At 42.4% G+C, this 22580-nt stretch overlaps 1 protein-coding gene across 9 annotated transcripts in view; it reads left to right on the top strand.

The window, feature by feature from the left end:
* Nucleotides 1–22580, top strand: part of PTPRM (protein tyrosine phosphatase receptor type M) — a 1907823-nt gene that overhangs the window by 1537705 nt on the left and 347538 nt on the right. For 7 of the 9 annotated variants that reach the window (XM_029591025.1, XM_029591024.1, XM_029591022.1 and 4 more), the window contains 3 exons: nucleotides 9487–9638; nucleotides 20741–20815; nucleotides 21077–21103. In XM_029591025.1, coding sequence (XP_029446885.1) covers nucleotides 9487–9638; nucleotides 20741–20815; nucleotides 21077–21103 — 254 coding nt within the window. The remainder of the gene's footprint in view (nucleotides 1–9486; nucleotides 9639–20740; nucleotides 20816–21076; nucleotides 21104–22580) is intronic. The other 2 variants (XM_029591019.1, XM_029591026.1) reach the window with 1 other exon arrangement.

Raw genomic sequence — 22580 nt, 5'->3', positions numbered from 1 at the left:
CTTTATCCTACAGAAATGTCCCTTTACACGGGCAAGATTACTGTATGCTGCATATACTTTTACACACTCAGGGGAGAGGCATTTCTGAGAGCAGTATCTGGGCAGGGTTGGGGTGTGCATTCACATATTTTTTTATTTAAAAAAGTATGCATATAAATTCTCTCTGCAAAACTGTGCGCGCCAAACAGCATGTCTGCTTTGAGAATAGGTGCAACTTATGTACATATTTGCCGACTAACTTATGTGAAATGTTACAAAATTACCTCTAATAATTAGTTGGCAGGATCATGAACTAGCGACTCTAGAAGGCAGAGACCGGAAAGTTGCAGAGGAGCCATGGGAGATGAGGCAAAGAAAGTCCAGGAGACATTTTCCCTCTGTTTGCCAGTCAAGCCTTCGAAAAATCCCGTTAGTTCTGCCCAGGGTTTGCCTTCATTTGTGATGGTAAAGAGGGCAAGCTGTGTTCATCTTGCCTTGTTCTTGCACTAGGGATGTGAATCGTTTTTTGACTATTTAAAATATCGTCCGATATATTTTAAATCATCAAAAATCGTTAGGGCCACGATACAATACCAATTCCCCCGATTTATCGTTAAAAAATCGTAAATCGGGGGAAGGGGGAAGGCAGGAACTTACTTACTTGCCCTAAACCAATGGCAAGAAAACCAGCACACTAAAACCCCCTAAAACCCACCCCTGACCCTTTAAATTAAATCCCCCACCCTCCCGAACCCCCCCCCCCAAATGCCTTAAATTACCTGGGGGTCCAGCGGCGGTCCGGAACGGGCTCCTGCAATTGAATTGTGTTGTCTTCAGCCGCCGCCGCCATTTTGCAAAATGGCGGCGGCCATAGACCAACACGATTCGACTGCAGGAAAACGTACGGAAAACGATTTGCAGCAGGAGATCGTTTTCCAGACCCCCGCTGGACCCCCAGGGACTTTTGGCCAGCTTGGGGGGGCCTCCTGACCCCCACAAGACTTGCCAAAAGTCCAGCGGGGGTCCGGAACGACCTCCTGCAGTCGAATCGTGTTGGTCTATGGCCGCCGCCATTTTGCGGCCGCCATTTTGCAAAATGGCGCCGGCTGAAGACAACACAATTCAATTGCAGGAGCCCGTTCCGGACCGCCGCTGGACCCCCAGGTAATTTAAGGCATTTGGGGGGGGGTTCGGGAGGGTGGGGGATTTAATTTAAAGGGTCAGGGGTGGGTTTTAGGGGGTTTTAGTGTGCCGGTTTTCCTGCCATTGGTTTAGGGCAAGTAAGTACTTCCCTCCCAAAGTTGATGAAGTATTAAGGCATTTGGGGTGGGGGATTTAATTTAATGGGTCGGGGGTGGGTTTTAGGGGGTTTTAGTGTGCCGGCTCACGATTTTAACGATTTTCACGATATTTTAAACACCCAAACGGCAACAATACGATTCCCTCCCCCTCCCAGCCGAAATCGATCGTTAAGACGATCGAGGACACGATTCACATCTCTATCTTGCACTGCATTCAGCTCTGCAGTCTGCTCCAGCGGTCCTACTCTGCAGCCATGTCTTCAGTCCTACTCCGCACCCCTCTCCTGGGTTTCTGATTTGTACCAACCCAAAATCAGAGGCTCGGCTGGGATGGAACAGCAGCTAGGATGCCTGACATTTTGGAGGACTGAATAAACACTGTTCAAACTATACAGGCCCAGCTCCGCAGCCTCCAGCAGAAAGTTAATACCTTGTGGACATCTAACCTGTTCTAAACTGAACAGTCATCCCCAGCTACCTACCCACCCTCAAATGTCACTCCCAGATATATTTTATGAAATAAGAAAGGAATTCCATGAATTCTTCAATGAGAGTAACTATGGTTTGGACCACATCCACATACTTAGAAGTACCCCCCTCCCAGATTTATCAAGATTCTGCAGCAAAAAGTTAGCAAATTCCATGGCAGATTTTTCAAAATTCTATGACAAATTTGCATATTGCATATACATTTACATATTAACATAGCTTTTTATTTTAATTTATGAAAATTAAGTCCTTTTCTGGTGTTTCTATGTCCAGTTAATTTATTTGGTTCTTTTTTCGAGGGAAGAAGATCTTAGTGATGGTACTGGAAAGGGAGGAAGAGGATAAAGAAAAGGGGAATCTAGGGGACTGGGAGAGAGAAAGGCAATGTAGAAGAAATCTCAGGCAAAAAGGGTAGAAGGATAGAGGATGGAAGAGGGGAGGATATGGGAATGAGAGGGAAAAGGAAAAGGAATGAGAAGAGGCAAGGGCCAGCAAGAAGCAGGAGGAAAAAAAGAGGATCCTGGATTGGAGGAGAGATACAGGATTTGGAGAGGAAAGGATGATTAACTCACCCCTCCTCTCAACACCAACCTCTTCTTTCACACCCTTCGTTCCCTTCATTCACAGCCCCTTCAATCACCTCACTCTCTCTTTCTGCACTCCCTTTTCTGATCTTTTCACTCACCCTCACTCTTGCCTTCTCTGCCCCCTGATTTACTCTCCATCCATCCCTCATTCACTCACCCTCCCTCCCCTGCATCCTTTCTGATCCATTAATTGTCTCTTACCCCATCTCCTCAGTCTTGCTCCCAAACTTATTACTCACTATCCCCTCCCCCTGCTGTAATACTCTCACTCTTGCCTCCTACCATCCCAAGCCCTCATATTTTGCTCCATCCCCTCAAACCTTCTCCAATCCCGTCATTCACTTTTTACACCCATCCCCACTGTTGCTCGATCTACCCTCTACCCCTTAATCTTGCCCCATCTCCTCATTCATTGCCCCTCCTCCCCCTGTACCCATTCCAATCCCTTCATTCACTACTGCCTCCACCCCATCCCTTGACTTGTCTCTGTTCAACCCACCTCCAAGCCTTTCTATTCAAACCCTCATCTCACACCTGAGTACTCTTCACCTGCCCCACCCATGTTGATTGGCAGCAAGAAGAGGACTATAACAGCGGCACCTCATTTCTTGCCACCTGGACTCGATTGCACCTTTCAACTGCATGGCTTAGCACATAATCATGTACTTGAAAGCTGCATTCATGTCGGGATAACAAGAGAAGAGGAAGCAGCCCAATGTGCTAATGGTACTATCCTGCTTTTCCTGCTGCTGGATCAGTGTGAGGGGTGGGGTGGGGTGGGGGGGGACTTAGAATGTGTTGCTGGCAAGGCCCTCTGGGTTGCTGCAGAAATTCCATGGAAACGGACAAAATCTGCAGGAAAAGGTAGATTTTATGATTCATTCCACGGAATTACGGGGATGCCGGCAGACCTGCTTATAATACAGACTTTCTTAAGTAGAAATTCATTGTTGGCCTGCTTTCAAAGGAGGCCTTGGCCTGGGCTACTCCATTGCTAGAGCAAGATAATCCAGTCATTGACTGTGTGGACCAGCTGGCAGCTGCCATCTTTCAGGCCTTTAGGGAACCAGATCAGGTCTAGCTAACAGAGAATAGTTTTATGTATCTCTACCAAGATGAATGGACATGGCAGAGTTTTGTCACTGGGCCAATGATCTGGACTGGAAAGAACACTTCAGACTCATTTTAGAGGGTGTCTTGCAAGCTACATAACGGACTCTCTGGAGAGTCAAGAGGCTCTAATCATTCTTTATGTCTGAGTCGAAGGCTGCCTGATGAAACAGAGCCAAGGGAATAAAAGAAGACAACCCTGGTTCTGAGAGAAGTGCATTGTTTTCCAGTAGACAATGACATGTGGATGAGTCTATGATTATTAATATCATGAGACTTTGGCTATCAGTAGAGGAAAATGAGAGGTGTCATTGAAGTCTCTGCCTCTATTGCAGGCTTGCAAGGCACTGACAAGTCAAATGCCCCAATAAGCCAAAAACAGGAGTGGAGTGTGGCACAAGTATTGATAAACCCTCTCAGACCAAATGTGTTACTGGAAGCTTGAACCTCCCATGTGACAGTTCCAATTTAGGGGTTTCAGTGAGTTTCATGGGCCTCACATTTGCTCAGCAACACAAGGATCCATTACAAGATAAGGGGATGAGTATGCCAATGGTGAATTATTGATAATGTCAAGTCATGACCACCACATAGTAATTCATTTTCATATTTACCATTTCCTACTCCTTGCAATTATCTTGGGATTACCATAGCTGGAACATCATTATCACACTTTCAGTGAAGGATGTATCAGATGACCTTTACATCCACCTCCACCTTCTGCCAAAAGAATTTTCTTCCCAATGTAGAACAGAAGAACAGGCCAGAAGAGACCATGCACAAATTCAAATATTGTACTGTAACCAATGGAAAGGTGAGATACTTGTCTGAAAAATATTCAGAATTTTGGGATGTGTTTGATAAGGTAGCTGCAGACATGCATCATAGAGTTCATAATTACTCAATAAATTTGCAAGCAGGGGTGGAAGTTCTATATGGAAGAATTTACTCTTCATCTGAACAAGAGTTAAAAGGATTAAGGGGCAGCTTTTAAAACCTGCGCACGGGCACAGATTTGTTCGCGCAACCCAGAGCGAACAAATCTACGCCCAATTTTATAACATGCGCGCGCAGCTGCGCACATGTTATAAAATCCAGGGTCGGCGCACGCAAGGGGGTGCACAATTGTGCAACTTGCGCACGCTGAGCCACGCAGCCTGCCTCCATTCCCTCCGAGGCTGCTCAGAAATCAAAGCGGCCTCAGAGGGAACTTTCCTTCCGCCTCCCTCTCGCACCTTCCCCTACCTAACCCGCCCCCCAGCCCTATCTAGAACCCACCTTTACTTTTGTTGAAGAAGTTACGCCTGCCGGCCAATGGCCAACCCACGATCCCAGGCACAGCGGCAAATGGCTGCTGTGCCTGGAGGCTCAGGCCACGCCCCGCCCCTGCCCATGCCCCGCCCCTTCTTGCAAGCCCCGGGACATACGTGCATCCTGGGGCTTGCACGCGCAGGGGCAGGCAGGGGCAGCTTTTCGGGGGTTACGCACGGAACCCTTTGAAAATCTGCCCCTAAGTGAAGTATGCACAAGAATCAATACACCACTTTTGAGTCCAACTTTGCTGATGCCAGAGATGCTACCATGCCCAAGTTCTGGTATGTTGATGCCAGAGCATCCATTCAGAGTCAATGTGACTTCAGTTCTTGGCCCTCCAGAGACTTTCCTTCTAAGGAGAGCCTGATTTCAGAGACATTCTTTTTTGGGGAAGCCCAGTTCCAGGGAGTTTCCCTCTATGGCAGGCACAGCTTTATTGACTACAAGAATCCCTTATTGAACGGATTCTGGATTCAAGTTCCATCCAAGGACAACTGCATTATCTAATAGATTCAGATGCTTCCACCAAGAACATCCAGATGAATCAGGTCAGAGTAGGGGCCAGTAGGATTGTTATACTGTCAGGATTGATGGGGCTTGAAACAGTGACCCAGAAGCAGAGGCCATGAAGCTGAAGAGTTGCCACGGGAGATACAGAGGCAAGGAGAGGCCAGGTGACATTTACCCTCTGATTGCCAGGTAGTTAGACACTCCCTTGGAAAGTCCCATTGGTTCAGCATAGGGCATGCTTGATTTGTGATAGTATAAAAAAGGGAAGCAACAGAATTTAATTTAATATATCACAGTTCCCTGAGACATCAAAACAGTGTATAATATGAAAATAACATAAAATATAAAATATTCATAACAATTTTGCATCTTCAATTAAACACATTCATAAAGCAGATAGTATAATAAAATACATAAAACAGAATAAAAAGCAAAATACTATAACTAGCAAAATAATATTTTTGAAAATCAACAAAGTATATACCCTATTTAAACCTACAGATATATTAGAGCCCGATACTCAAAAGTTACTTAGCCGGATAAGTAGAACTTATCCAGCTAAGTGGTGGTGACTGAATAGCCAGTTATGTTCAGTGGTATCTGTTAGCTATAAGAACATAAGAAAATGCCATACTGGGTCAGACCAAGGGTCCATCAAGCCCAGCATCCTGTTTCCAACAGTGGCCAATCCAGGCCATAAGAACCTGGCAAGTACCCAAAAACTAAGTCTATTCCATGTTACCATTGCTAGTAATAGCAGTGACTATTTTCTAAGTCAACTTAATTAATAGCAGGTAATGGACTTCTCCTCCAAGAACTTATCCAATCCTTTTTTAAACACAGCTATACTAACTGAACTAACCACGTCCTCTGGCAACAAATTCCAGAGTTTAATTGTGCATTGAGTAAAAAATAACTTTCTCCGATTAGTTTTAAATGAGCCCCATGCTAACTTCATGGAGTGCCCCCTAGTCTTTCTACTATCCGAAAGAGTAAATAACCGATTCACATCTACCCGTTCTAGACCTCTCATAATTTTAAACATCTCTATCATATCCCCCCTCAGTTGTCTCTTCTCCAAGTTGAAAAGTCCTAACCTCTTTAGTCTTTCCTCATAGGGGAGCTGTTCCATTCCCCTTATCATTTTGGTAGCCCTTCTCTGTACCTTCTCCATCGCAATTATATCTTTTTTGAGATGCAGCGACCAAAATTGTACACAGTATTCAAGGTGCGGTCTCACCATGGAGCGATACAGAGGCATTATGACATTTTCCATTTTATTCACCTTCCCTTTCTAATAATTCCCAACATTCTGTTTGCTTTTTTGCTGGATTGCTGGATAACGCAGGGGTGGGCAATGGATATAATGGGGCGCCATTAGTTAGCTAGTTAACTTAGCTGAATAAGTGCAGATACTCGGACTTATCTGGTTAAGTTTACTGGATAAGTTAGACTGCCATAGAGCAGTCTAACTTATCCAGATAAGACTTATCTGGCTAAACAGCTATTTGTACACTGATATTCAACAGCATAGCTGTGCTGCAGAATATATCATGTAAATTAGTTGGATAAGTTTTATCTAGTTAACTTACATAGATATTTTTGAATGTTGAGGCCTTAATGATTAAATAGGACTAAGCCATTTAATCAGGAGTATTCAACTCAAATTATCTTTCAGAACAAAATAATAGCAGATTTAATATCACAAATTCACAGCTCTGAAAAATAAAAGATAAACAAAAGTTCTTAGATAACCTATCTGCTGAAAAAGCTTGATTGAATGGCCATATTTTACACAATTTCTGGATTTTTTTTATCATTTATTTTCCTTTCTCAACTGAACAGGAAGAGCATTCCAAAGTGATGAAGCAAGATAGCTAAACGATGCACGTAGCATGCACGGAAACATAATCTTAGATGGTGGGGAGACCATCAAATCTAGACAAAAATTGTAAACTTAATTCTAAAAGCAACTGGTAACCAGTGCAATTTAATACATATATAAAGGGTTAACATATTCCATTTATTGTGCTTCAGATAAGATTTTGGCTGGTGTATTGTGATGCAAGTGAATTCTCTTCAGAACCATGACAGTGCTACCCTGATAAAGGGAAATTATAGTACTAAATTAGATTTGTCACCATTGCATGTACAACATTTTGGAGGTCTTTCATTTCTAAGATAGAATAAAAAAATGTATTTTGCATTAAAGCAGATATCTGTGCATAGACAGCTTTGAGTCCAATTTTAAACCAAGCGTGATAACTACTAGAGATGTGCTTCAGGTAAAAAAGCTAATTCAGTTCAATATCCTCATGAGCAATATTGCAGAAAAATAGGTAGGACGTGTTTGATATTTTTATTTTTTGCACATGACACTAAGATCGGCAACCGAATGGAAAGCTCTAAGAGTCTAAGGCAATAGACAGTATGAGGAATGGCTTCCTTCTCCACCCCCTCCAATAGCCACCTCCTTTATGGCAATTTCATTATTCAGCCTATGCTACCTCTCTCTCTCCAGCCAGCCATCCCCTCTCACTTCTCCCAACCATCCCCTTTCACTCTCATCCCCTTCCAGTTATACCCTCTCTCACTCTTCCAGCCCCATCCTAATCTTCTTACTTCTCCTTTCTTGCAATCTCTCTATTTTTTATTGTCTTGCACTCTGTCAAATCGCCCAGTCTTCAATCCCCCTTTTTTTATTTACCTTTTGCCTAGATTCCTAGAAATATTAGCACTGACACTGTCTGCCATTCCTCTGAGAACCCTGATCCCTGTCTCCTCCCCCTCTTCCCTAGCATTTCAAATTACCAAAAGGGCCAGACTCCAAGGGGGATCTCCTCAAGCCCTTTGCCTTCTCGCTGATTTGAACCTGTGCCATGCCTTGGGGAGGGGGGAGGGGGGCGGCATCTCATCCCTTTCCTCAGGCAGCAGATTGCCTTGAGCCACCCCTGCCAATTTCTTTTACATATTTAAATCTGACTTCACCCTAGGACCTCCCACCCACTCGCAGCCCCAATTGCCCGGGCTGCATCTTCTCCCCTCCCCCCCCCCCCCCCCCCCATCCCCACTGTTGGACTCTCTTATCAATCACCTTCCCCCCCCCCCCCCTTAATATCAAAAGAAAAATCCCCGATGGGAGCGAGGTATAAACTCTGCTGCTGCCGGCACTCCAACGCTGCTTCTGTCACAAGGCCAGATAACTAAAAAGCCTAACCAATTGTCTTCAAAAAATAGCAGATTAGGTGTTTCAGTTTCTAGCTATATGGAGCTGGATAACTTTAGGTGAGTATATTCAGCGGAACATTTATCCCGTTGAATATCTGGGACAAGTTATCAGGTTAACTTTAGCTGGAGAATGTGTCCACTCGCCGGCTTACTGAATATTTCTCTTTTCAAATTTACCTGATATTTTGACAAACCATAATCCTTTAAGGGTACTTTGCTCTTCACAGCATGCTCTTCTGAATGTGCCTTGTCTTGCTGAGGTGAAACTGGTATTTATCAGCCAGAGAGCCTTCAGTAACTATGTTCTGGTTATTTGGAACCTGATGCCTATTGAATTAAGCCAAGAATGAAATTATCTGATCTTTCACAAAATTGTCACGTCTTGGCTGCACTCACTGATCTTTGGTTAATCTTATTTTTTTTCTACTGTCTCATTCTTTTATTATTTGAGAAATGGGATGTTTTAGGAGGTTTGAATGACTGGAAGAACAAGGGATAATGAATGTTATCTTCACTGGAAATGAAGATGTTGGGTTATTAGATGAGATTATTAATAGTAGGTCTATTTTATTTCATATTAGAGAAAGGGAATATTAATGCTTATAAATACCATATTTTAAAGATTGTTATGGGTATTTGGGTTTTATTATGTATTTAAATTGCAAGGCTTGTTGGATATAATTATTTTGTACATGGTTTAATGTGCAATCATGTTTATATTATGTTGTAAATATTATATAGATTATTTATAACTCAGCCTGGGCTGCGATGATACCGTAGGGCATGCAATCAAATTAAACTAAATAAATAAATATATTAGACAAGTTGATTTCTTTAAACAGTGCTTTCTTTTTATAATGGTAAATAACTTTGAATTGTATGACACACTGGGCTTGTAGAAGAAAGTCAGTCTCTAGCCGTTATCAGAAAATGTAAAATTTGATATGTTTATTTTATTTTATTTTAAGAAAACTGGCTAAAAAGCGGAAGGAAACACTGAGCAGCACCCGGCAGGAAATGACGGTGATGGTGAATTCAATGGATAAAAGCTATACTGAACAAGGCACGAACTGTGACGACGCTTTCTCTTTCATGGACACGCACAATCTAAACGGCAGATGTAAGTTCAAGATTATTTGGGATTCAGTTTGTAGATTTTTAGGAGGAAGAACAATGGGCATGGGTTTAATTCGGGGAGGGTTTTCTGATGGTACCTGAGGGTACATAATACCAGCACCTTTTTTTCCCCCCCCTTTTGTATCAGTCCTTGGGAGATGACAGGAGGACAAAGGCTGGATGAGGCAGCACAATAGCTCTTCTTTGCTATGTTCTGTCTGCTCCAGTCTTGCCCCTCTCCTCCTAATCTCAGCAGGCTACCTCCTGGGAGGGGAGAGGCTGGACAGAGCAGGAAACGGAGAGTTGTTCTCTGCAGAGCATTGATCAATAAAGCTGGGGGCACTGGCCCTGTCTGCCATGATTAAGGACATACAGAATAGCACCAGAGCGTGGAAACTGTCCACACTATTAATTTATCTCCACCCTGTAGTTTTAATTGCTGTTATTAGCATTAGTATTTATTTTTTCTTCTTTATTTTCCTTTTAATCATTTTGGGGAAGATTTTCAGAACTTACGCGCGCACGCCCACGTGCGTGCGCTACCCATCGCACACACGCGGACGCGCAATTTTATAACATGCCAGGTCGGCGCACGCAAGGGGGGGTAGAGTTATGCAGTTACGCGCGGCGACGCATCGGGGCCTTCCCCAGTTCCCTCCCAGTCCGCTCCCATTAAGGAGCGGACTGGGAGGGAACTTCCCAACCCCTTAGCCTAACCTCCCTTCCCCTTCCCCTATCCCTATCCTAACTAGCCCGATTTTTTTTTTATCTCACCTTTTGTTCCTGTCTCATAGCAGGAGCCGGCGCGCGATCCCCCGGCACAACGGCAAATGGCCGCTGTGCCAAGTGCCTCTAGCCCCGCCCCCACCCCTCAGACCCACCTTTTTCAAGCCCCAAGACTTACGCACGCTGGGGTTTGAAAATCCCACCCCTTTATGTATTACTTTGGCAACACATGTACACGTTTTGTCATGACAATAGAATTTCCTGAATTTAAATCTAAGAAAAGCACCAGTGGGGGAGGGAGAGGAGAAAGAGAGGAAAACAGCAGTGGTACCTCTCTTTCTTTCAACCTCCTTCCAGGCCTGAATTTGCAATAGGCACACTAGGCCCATGTCTAGGGAGGCAAAAAACCGGGTGGGGAGAGGCGAGCAGCAGGTCAACTGAAGATTTGCTATCAGCCGGCAGAGCTGAATCTCACTCAGCAGAGAACAGCCCTCTGTTTCATGCTGTAGCCCCTATCTTCACAGGGAACAGGAGGGGAGAGGCTAAAACTGGAACAGACATAGTAGAGCAAAGAACAGCCACTCTGCTCCCTCATCTAGTCCCTGTCCTTCAGGGAAAGGAAGGGAGGGGGCGACGTAAGCCTAGAGCAGGCAAAGCAAAGGTTGATCATTTTGGGGAGATTAGGAAAGGTCTGAGAGAGGTCATTGGGGCAGTGAGGAGAGGAACTGGAGGACGAGAGGGGGGATTGGTTGGGGGGGGGGGGTGTACCTGTATGAGAGAGAGGGAACTGGGGACAGCATTTGTGTGAGAGAGAGACAGAAGGGTTTGGCACTGAGTGGGTATGCCAGATTGGGTGGGAAGTTAGAGAGGGTAGAGGGATACAAGGGAGAGTTTGATTGTACTATGGAAGGGACACTTCCCCCCTCCTCCACTGAAATTAAAATTCTCCCCCACCACCTGATCTCAGATTGTATCCCCAGAACGTGGAACTCTCCTTTCTCACCAGATCCTGGGACCAGCTCCCACCACCACCACAACCCCAAATTTCTGATTCTAGGTCCTGCCTCCTCTGATCCCCCTCCACACACACTCCTTCCTCCATTTCCTCCCTCCTCTTCCCCATCCCAGATTTCTGATCCTCCCCCTCTTCCTTATTCTTCCCCATCTCCCATCTTCTCCTTAACACATTCCTTATCCTCCTTCCTCCCCATTCCCCATTCTTGGTTCTCTTAGCCGCCTCCTCCTTTCCACATCCCTTGTACTGATGCTGGAGATTTCCTTTTACTGACCCAATGGACACCAAATAAATTATACAGATCCAAACAAGGTTAGAAAACTATTTCATTTTTATCATACAATGTCAAAGATGGAAATGTTTACTAGTGTGCTTCAGAATTGTTTAATTCTTGCCACAGAATCTCACTCTGAGCTCACACAGGAAACTGTGCCTCGGACCTTCTGCCTCCCTCCCCTCCCCAAAAACAGTGCCGAGGGCCAACAAAAATCTGTCACTGCCTCCTCCCCACGCTGGTGCTCTTCCCATGCCATGATGGTGGCAGAGGAGGCACCAGCAGGCCGGGGGAAGAGGGAGGGGAGATCCTGCCACCAGTTTCGGAGAGGGTGGAGCACTTGGCGGTTGCCCTGGTTTCCTCCACCTAAGGGCAGCCCTGCATTTAAGTGCCGGCACCTGTATAAATTCCGTTTGGAATACGGTGCCGAAAAACATTTCAAGCTGCAACATCCACTAGCTTTACAAATGTATCATTGACTTGTTGGCTTTCTTTCAAATAGTTTTACATTTAACACAGTGCTCAAATGTTTTGTAGCGTCTGACACTTTTCATTGGACTAATGAAACATGCTGTATTGAGGAGCTTCCAAGGCCATATGCAGTATGGTCTGCAAGTCAGACCGGAGGAAGCATTTCTAGGGAGAGAATGCTGCAGGGTGGAAATTCCCACAGTGGATGTTTTTAGGAGGTGGTAAGAGGAAAACTGAATTTCAAGCAGTGTCCATTAGCTTGTCATTCAAGCCATACAACCACGAGCAGTAAAGTAACTCTTATGGTCCAGCAGGGATGCCTGTGTAAAATTACACGTATGACTTGGTTAAGCAATGTGCTTTTACTCAGACTGGGAGAGATGTTGCAGGGGTTGGGGGGGAGCTGTGGAACTTATGCGCAGTCTTTGGGGTTGCAAACAGTATGTATATATAAGTTTTCCCCCTTAACCTTTTGCCAGATAATGTGGGCGTGTAACGGGACAATTGCCTGCAAAAATTTTTAAAGCGAACTTATGCATATAAATTTGCTTTGAAAATTTGAGATTAAGTCTGAGCATGAAGGGTAAGTGTAGAATTCACTCGAAGGTATACAGTTAGGTCCATCAGTAGTGTGTTGGCTTTTTCTATTTAGCATTTTTTGAAATTGGGTACTCTACCTCCCACTTATTTTGTGAACTGTTCACATTGACTTGGTTAATTTATATTTTTTTCTTTTTTTTTTTTGTGATTAATTTTGATTTTATTTTCTTCCCTCAATGTTGTGTTCAAAAAATGTTTCCTGGACTCTTTGTAAAATATAATAAATACAAAGTATAAAAAAGAAAAGAAAACAGAGGCAGCAGGGTACTGAAGCACACATTGAGAGTTACTGGCAGAATGCAGCAAGAATAGATCAGGTACTGCTAATAAAATTGGTAAAAGAGCAGTAGCAACAAAAGAAGAAAACTTCATCCTTCAGACTAGGGAAATGAGCAAAAACTTCCAAATGGAACTCGTCCTCTGAATCCTTATTATTTGATCACAATGCAGTAACTCCCACAGATACATTAGACTCATCCACATCTGCTTGCACTAGTTTTAGTTGTCATGGCAGCAGGTGATTCCCCAATGACCATCCAAAATCCTTCAGCCTAATTAAAACAGCAGTCTCAATTATCTGCAGACACTGGAGGAAACCTGTCTCTTCTGCCAAGAATGAAAAGTGCAGGTTTTAGCGGGAAATGCAGCTGTAGCACTCCTCAACAGCATGCTTCTCCCTCACCCCCTAAAAAGGCATCCAACATAGATATATTTTTGTATCACCCATAGCAGGAAAAGAAGACATCCCCAACTTTGTAGTTTCCTGCTTCAGAAAGCAAATTCTCATCATTACTTTATGTATTTATTTTAAATGATTTGTATACTGCCGATCCACAAGTCCCAGAAGAAATGCAGATGCTTGCTTGCTTAGCTTGGCCTGTCTGGCAGCTATACAAGGGACCTAGGAGGTTGAATGTTCTGGCGACAGCTTTGTGGAATGACATGGAAAGGGAGGGGTGCTGGATATTAGCTAAATAGCTAGTCTCGTGTGCTCAGCTACCCAAGATAGTGGAATACTAAGAAGGAAGATGACAAAGTCTGTCCTGGATAGGCAGTGATATCTTACAAGTGATTACATTATATCACTAGAACCATGTATAGGCGGCATATAAATTCTTTTAAATAAATAAAATAAAAAAATAAATATCCAATACACAATCACTCAAGACATAAAAATTATGATCTAAATAAGAAGCAGCTGTAAAAACAAGAGAGTTGAAGGTGGAACAGCTGCAGGAATGCTTCTGGTTGGAGACGTGATCAGCAGATTTTAGTAGTCTGTCATTGTAATGAGTATTTTATTTTAATTATGTTGTTTTTGCTGTAGGTTGCCTTGAACATTGGATTATGCAGCCTATATTGTAAATAAATAAATAAATATTAAATACATTAATAGGATGTTTTGCAGAAGCAATACATCATCTTGTAGGACTTAAATGATGAAGAGAGACAAGGTATTGCATATTGCCAGAATAGCAAATTCCATACATTGAGGACAGCAGTGATAAAGACTTAGAGGCATGAATGATCTGAGGAAATAAATGGAACCAAGAAAAAATAGATTTGCATAAAGAGGAGGATGTGAGATGGGAGTGGAAATGAATGTTGATATATAGTGAAAAGTAAGAGGGGTACATAACCCCAAAAGAGGGAACTAGAAACTTTATGTGGCAACCTGTTGGTCAGCCACTAGATCAGCTTAGTGAGAGACATCAGTCCTGTGCAGCCCCTCCTTTAAGGCAGGCTGTGATTGGTAGTTTCAGTCTACTTGGGTGGGGGGGGGGTTAGGAGTAAGAGCAGTGTGGTCAGTTTCAGTTAGTCTTTGGAAAGTGAGAAGCTGATTTTTGTGTTTCTTTGCTAAGTTAGGCCTACTAACCTAACTTAATGTACTTGTATTCAGAGGAGACTCACCTGAGATGGTCTGCCTCATTTTTTAAAGAGAAACTAAGATTTTGGATATTTGGTGACTGGAATGAAAACCTGAACCCTTATAGTGAAGGTAGTCCCCAGATCCAGAGGAAAAGAGATGAAGATCTGTGAGCCAACCTCTACCATAGAAGGAGCAAGACCAGTGACAGCACCGCCCCAGCCAGAGACAATTTTGGAATTGCAGAAGGTTTCCCCCTTTTGTTTGTGTGGATGCTTTTTGATCCACCGCTCCTCATAGGGAAGCTGGGCTGGTATAGCTGGCTTCCTGTGTGCATCAGACTTTTCCTTCAGAAAAGTCACATCTATTGGAAGTTACATAAGTACATAGAACATAAGATATGCCATACTGGATCAGACCAAGGGTGCATTAAGCCCAGTATCCTGTTTCCAACACTGGCCAATCCAAGATATAAATATCTGCCAAGTACCCATCATTAAATAGATCTCTTGCTAAAAATGCCGGCAACAAACAATGGCTATTCCCTATTGATTAATAGCAGTTTACGGACTTCTACAGCAACTTATCCAAATGTTTTTTAAACCCAGCTACACTAACTGACTTAACCACATCCTCTGACAACGAATTCCAGAGCTTAATTGTACATTGAGTAGAAAAGAATTTGCTTCGATTTGTTTTAAATGTGCTAATTTCTAACTTCATGGAGTGACCCCTAGTCCTTGCATTATCCAAAAGAGTAAATAATCATTTCACATTTACCCATTCAAGTCCTTTCATGAATCCGTAGACTTATTTTATATCCCTCCTCAGCTGACTCTTCTCAAGCTGTACAGCCCTAACCTCTTTAGCCTTTTCTCATAGGGGAGCCATTCCATAACATTTATCATTTTGGTCATTCTTCTCTGTTCTTTCTCCAGTGCAACTATATCTTTTTGGAGATGCAATGACCAGAATTGCACACAGTATTCAAGGTGCGGTCTTACCATTGAGTGATACAGTGGCATTATGACATCCTCCCTTTTATTTTCCATTCCACTCTTAATAATTCCTAACATTCTGTTTGCCTTTTTTGCCCGTCACCACACACTGAGCCAACAATTTCAACATACTATCAACTTTGACACCTGGATCTTTTTCCTGGGTAGTAACTCCTAAATTTAAACCTAACATCATATAACTACAGCATGGCTTATTTTTCCCTATATGCATCACTTTGCACTTGTCCACATTATATTTCATCTGCCATATGTATGCCCAATCTTCCAGTCTCGCAAGGTCTTCCTGCAATGTATAATAATCCACTTGTGATTTAACTACTCTGATTTAACTACTTGTGATCACCTCACTCATCATACCTCTTTCCAGATCATTTATAAATATATTAAAAAGCACCAGTCCAAGTACAGATCCCTTAGGCACTCCACTGTTTACCTTTTTCAACTGTGAAAACAGACCATTCAGTCCTACTCTCTGTTTCCTGTCTTTTAACCAGTTTGCAATCCACAAAACGAAATCTCTTCCTCCTATCCCAAGACTTTTAGTTTTCTTAGAAGCTTGTCATGAGAGACGTTGCCAAACGCCTTCTGAAAATCCAAATACACCACATCTACTGGTTCATCTTTATCCACATGTTTATTCACCCCTTCAAAAAAGTGTATCAGAATTGTGAGGCAAGACTTCCCCTTGGCTATGTGCCATTAAATCATGTTTATCATATGTTCTGTGATATTATTCTTTATAATAAGTTCCATGTTTTTCCTGGCACTGAAGTCAGGCTCAATGGTCTATAGTTTCCTGGATCATCCCTGGAGACCTTTTTACATATTGGGGTTACATTGGCCACCTTCCAGTCTTCAGGTACAATGGATGATTTTAATAATAGGTTACAAATTTCATTTTTTAGTTCTTTCAGAACCCTGGGATGTATACTATCTGGTCCAGGTGATTTGCTACTCTTCAGTTTGTCTATCTGGCCTACCCCTCTTCCAGGTTCACCATGATTTGGGTCAGTTCATCTGAATCGTCACCTTTGAAAACCTGGATATCTTCCCAACATCCTCCTCAGTAAACTCCAATGCAAAGAATTAATGTAGTCTTCCCACGATAGCCATATCTTTCCTAAGTGACCCTTTAACCCCTTCAGGGACATGGAAGAAGATCAGGAAATCCTCAACAGCATCTCCACCCTAAGAAACCAGGACACAGCCTGTGGACAAGAGACAGAACATTGGACTCAAGTAGGATTTTTCCAGGATTCAGGGAATTCCCCCCAATAGGATTTCCTTAACCCACAGGGACAGTTTATACACTGCGAGGAACACTGTTAAGCTCCCTCCCAGGAACTTTGAAAAGGACCCAGGAAGACAGTGTAAATATTTCCATTGTACATTTTCATTTGTGGAGTCCCCATTGATGGACGTTTTTGAGATAATCAGTAAATTTTATTTCAACACCCAATCTATGTCCAGCCTGTTTGTCCCAGCAGCCAAGACAATTACAGAAAAGTGCACTCTTAAGGAAAAGCACACCATCGCCTGGGCCACAAAGGACTACCTATGCCACCATAGAAAGAACTCACATCTTGGATCTGAAGGAAGGGGGAATATGCCTATGAAGACCACCCCCTGTGAAGACAACTAGAGGAAGCAGTAAAATCCTGGACATTTAAAATAATGAAGCATTTGATAGAGGAGAGGGGGGAGACAAAAGTGGTTATTAGGAGAGGAAATAATACTTGTAGATGCCTTCTGAATAGATTGCAAAGAAGCAGCATATAAAATTGAGAAACCAAAGAGGAGGAAGCGACCAAAATGATAAGGGGAATGGAACAGCTCCCCTATGAAGAAAGACTAAAGAGGTTAGGACTTTTCAGCTTGGAGAAGAGAAGGCTGAGGGGGGATATGATAGAGGTGTTTAAAATCATGAGAGGTCTAGAACGAGTAGATGTGAATCAGCTATTTACTCTTTCAGATAAGACTAGGGAGCACTCCATGAAGTTAGCATGTGGCACATTTAAAATGAATCGGAGAAAGTTCTTTTTCACTCAACGCACAATTACTCTGGAATTTGTTGCCAGAGGATGTGGTTAGAGCAGTTAGTATAGCGGTGTTTAAAAAAGGATTGGATAAGTTCTTGGAGGAGAGCCTCCATGGCACATGTGGCTATTCTTTTCTTCCCTGATTGGGCAGCCAGTTTGTCCCCCTTCAGTACTGTTCAAGCCCTCCCTGGGGGACTGATCACCCAGTTTGCTCATCCCTGACCTAAGCAGTGGCTTCTCAGGCGCATGGCGATGAGGTCGTCAGAACTCTCAGCACATGGAGATGAGATCAACAAAACTGAGCCTACATAGGCTCCTCTTGGCTCATGTCTGAGGAGGTCAGAGGCATTTTTTCACAAATCTACATTTGTTTGAAGGGTGGATAAATATATGGACAAAGTTGAACCGGTAGATGTGGTGTATTTGGATTTTCAGAAGGCGTTCGACAAAGTCCCACATGAGAGGCTTCTAAGAAAACTAAAAAGTCATGGGATAGGAGGCGATGTCCTTTTGTGGATTGCAAATTGTTTAAAAGACAGGAAACAGAGAGTAGGATTAAATGATCAGTTTTCACAGTGGAAAAAGGTAAACAGTGGAGTGCTTCAGGGATCTGTACTTGGACCGATGCTTTTTAATATATTTATAAATGATCTGGAAAGGGGTACAATGAGTGAGGTGATCAAATTTGCAGATGGCACAAAATAATGCAGAGTAGTTACATCTCAAGCGGATTGTGATGAATTGCAGGAGGATGTTGCGAGACTCTAAGATTGGGCTTCCAAATGGCAGATGAAATTTAACGTGGAGATGTGCAAAGTGATGCATATAGGGAAAAATAACCCTTGCTGTAGTTATACAATGTTAGGTTCTATATTAGGAGTTACCACCCAGGAAAGAGATCTAGGCATCATAGTTGATAATACATTGAAATCGTCGACCCAGTGTGCTGTGGCAATCAAAAAAGCAAACAGAATGTTAGGAATTATTAAGAAGGGAATGGAAAATAAAACAGAAGATGTCATAATGCCTCTGTATCGCTCCATGGTGAGACCGCATCCTGAACACTGTGAGCAGTTCTGGTCACTGCATCTTAAAAAGGATATGCATTCTTGTGTTTGTACAACAGTTTTGATATTGTACTGCATATAAAACTTTCAATAAAATATAAATTTAAAAAAAAAGGATATAGCTGCACTGGAGAAAGTGCAGAGAAGGGCAACCAAAATGATAAGGGGCATGGAACCGCTGCCCTATGAGAAAAGGCTAAAGAAGTTAGGGCTTTTCAGTTTGGAGAAGAGATGACTGAGAGGGGATATGACAGAAGTCTACAAAATCATGAAACGACTTGAACAAGTTAATGTAAATCGGTTATTTACTCTCTCAAATAATAGAAGGACCGGGGGGCACTCCATAAAGTTAGCAAGTAGCTCATTTAAAACAAATCATAGAAAATTATTTTTCACTCAGCGCATAGTTAAGCTCTGGAATTCATTGCTAGAGGATGTGGTTACAGCAGTTAGTGTAACTGGGTTTAAAAAAGGTTTGGATAAGTTCTTAGAGGATAAATTCATAAACTGCTATGACGGTAATTAATAAGCAATAGTAGCTTGTGATCTATCTAATGTTTGAGTACTCGCCAGGTACTTGTGACCAGGATTGGCCACTGTTGGAAACAGGATGCTGGGCTTGAAGGACTCTTGGTCTGACCCAGTGTGGCATTTCTTATGTTCTTATGGGGAGAAGGAAAATTATGGCTTCAGGAAAATTTGGAAATGCTGCCTCCACAGCTGTTCAAGAGAGACAAAAAATATTCAGTAATTTATGGGTGAAATTGTTTACACTGAAAATGAGGGTCGCTAAGGATGAATTAGGTTTCATTATATTTCTACATGGTGGGGGTAATGACACCGTATTTAGAAGTTGATGTTCCAGAACCGTGGCATGGATGGTCACTCTCTGTAAACCACTACATGTAATGCCTGTCACTTCCTCCTTTTTGGGTACTGTCCTTTTTTCTGACAATGCTATTGGTAGTGTTGCTGTACTATTATTACCTCTTTTCTGAAGGTGCCCATGACAGTTTGCTGCTATTTTGCAAATAAGTTCTGCAACAAGTATGTGAAATTGACTTAGTGATATCATCCTACACTATTTGTATCCAGTTCTTCCATGGCCTCTGCTTAGCATGTATCCTTTGTCCCTGTTATTTCTAATAGCTGGGAATTTGACTAAACAATACATAGCTATAGCAATAAAATCTGTCCATGAAGCAGGATAGTGAGGAGAGGCACTCACAGAACCAGAGTCACACATTTCCCTACTTCTGCGCACACAAAAGTTATGTCTGTCCCAGAAATCCAGGTAGCATGTGTATGCTGTGTATGTAATACACTGAATAAAAATGATTTGTTTGAATGACCAATGAGCAGGGACCCAATTCACTAGCCCACAGTGATCACACATTAACAAAATCACAGAATAATATGTATTTGTCCCCCACAAATCCACTGTGCGTGTATATGTGTGTGTGAACCATGTATGTAACAAACTAATCATGTAAATCTGGGGTGACTATTGAGCAGTGATCACCAGAGAGAGTGCACAACAGTTAGGCCTAATGTAAAACCTGTTCCCTCTGCTCTGTCCCTGCATGCTTTGATGTTAGGCAGGCTATCACCAATTTATAATCCAAGGGATGGCCAGAAACCTGTTTTGTGATGGACTACCATTGGCCAAGCCACCAACCAACTAATATTTTGATTTTTTAAAATGGAGTTGGAGACCCAGGATGTTAAAAATGCACTACATCAAGGTCAATGGATTTCCCCTGCAAATCGGATGAACTCAGATTGGGCTAAATTCAGTCTGGTTGTCTGGCCTTATATGTTTTGCCCATCTCTAATAAAGGGTGCTCCAATGAATCCTCATTAGCCCAAGTGCTGCTAGCCTTTTTGTGAATCGCAGGTGGTCAGCTCAGCGGCATTAGCTCTCCTCTGAAGACTTCTGCAACTACAGCACATTAAATTAATATTTTTTTTAGTACAGTTGCAGTATTACCCTCAGACATCACTGACTCATTTCTCTCATTATTTCAGCTGTATCTTCCCCATCTTCATTCACAATGAAAACTAACACACTGAGCACAACGGTCCCCAATTCCTACTACCCAGGTAAGCAGTAAGCGTTTTGTGTGATTGTTTCATCTCTTCATCGCCATTTATAGTCATCAAAGCTGTCCTTGTCCACAGTAGCAATATTATTGCTCACAGTAAGACGGAACCACACAATTGTTACATATTTTTGACCAGATGCTGCTTGTAGTTTTCTACAGGGGGAAAAAAAAACAAAAAACCCTGGGGTGCATTGTCAGTCATTTACTGTTCTTTCTCTTTTCACCTCTTCTGCACTGACCTGCTTATGATGTATGACAGATCCATTTGTGCCAACTGCAATTTTAGGTGAGAACATTTCCCTTTATCAAAGTTTCTTGCAGAAATGACTTAGTTTGAGGCAGTGTTAGATGCCGTAGCTTGTGTGATGTCTTGAGATTTCATTTTTTCTTCTGTTTTGGTGGGAGGTGGTCATTCTTTTTCTACCTGCCAATCTGCTGGAAATAAGTTGTCTGAGTGACCCCCCCTCATCGCCTCCCCCACCCCTACTAGTCACTATCAAAGGCAAAAATATAATGGGTGCTAACATCCAATTAAGAGAACAAAGATTTATGGCAAGTATCTGGAGCACCACTACTGTATTAAAAAAACAAATAAAAGAATTGCAACAGTTGTGGACATCAGCTAGGCATCAGCATTTTTCTTAATAACATTTTATTATCTCAGCTGTCTTAAATTTTCAGACTTACAAATACGAACCGTAAGTGATAATGTAATACAGTACAATGCCAGCTTAGTATTTCCTGCTGAAAAGGACCTTAAGTGTGTTACAGTCAGTAAAAACAAGTGCAGTTTGCTAATGCAGCAATTAATAGTTCTATTAATTTTATATAAGCCAGATGTTATGTGCTGGAACTGGAAAGCTCGTGGCAAAAAAGGGATTTTATCCGCAAAACATTGCCACTGGGAATTTATAAAGACATAAAAGAGATGATATTTCCATGCCGCTTAGTAAAAAAATACCCACATTAAGTGCCCTCTTTTCAGTATAATAGTGACTGAATTGCATGTTCCACTAATAACTATGACCTAAAATGAACACAGATTTGCCTGGCCAACAACATTCACGCCGGAAAGCTAACAACTGCAATTGTTCCAGCATAAGTTCTGCCTTCCAGAGGATCTCTCCCATTTTGTACCTTTAGCAAAATCTTGTGAAAAACAAGACCCTCACCTTTACAACTTGTGACAAAGCACGCTTCCTAAGACTGGATGAATGGCAACTTTCAAACTTTGTGCAGAAGTGTAAACGCCGCAGCTGCCTTTTACCTGCAGACCTTATGCCCATTTTCTAAGGGAAAAACGTAACTTTTACAAGTGCACGCACTTTTTCCAGAGAACTTAATGTGAGGACGCGTATGTGTGTAACTGGACACGTGCGCAAGGCTTCCCGGACTCCATTCCCAGGAAGGTAAAAGTATGCGTGTACTGGCACTATGTGCATACTTTTCTGCATAGAGAGGATGGGCAATCTCCATTTGTAAAGCAACTGTTCTATGCATGGAAATGCCTTTGGAAATTGCCCTCTTAATGAATCCAGTGAATAGTTTGGTCTCCTCCCTGATAACTTTTTTTTTATTTTTGAAGTAGAAATTTTACTCGGAGAATAAGTTAGCAAAGTTGCTGCCAGCAGAAGTTGTATAACCAAATCCTTGCCACAGATTAATAAAATAATTTATTTAGTTCTATTTATCATTTATATCAAATGGCTTGAAGCCATTTCTAACTTATGAAAAATATAACAATAATGACAAAATATCAAGAA

This window comes from Rhinatrema bivittatum, chromosome 2 (genome assembly GCF_901001135.1).
Source record: "Rhinatrema bivittatum chromosome 2, aRhiBiv1.1, whole genome shotgun sequence".
Lineage (NCBI taxonomy): Eukaryota > Metazoa > Chordata > Amphibia > Gymnophiona > Rhinatrematidae > Rhinatrema > Rhinatrema bivittatum.
Note: the sequence above shows the minus strand (reverse complement) of the source record. Positions and strands in the feature narration are given on the sequence as shown.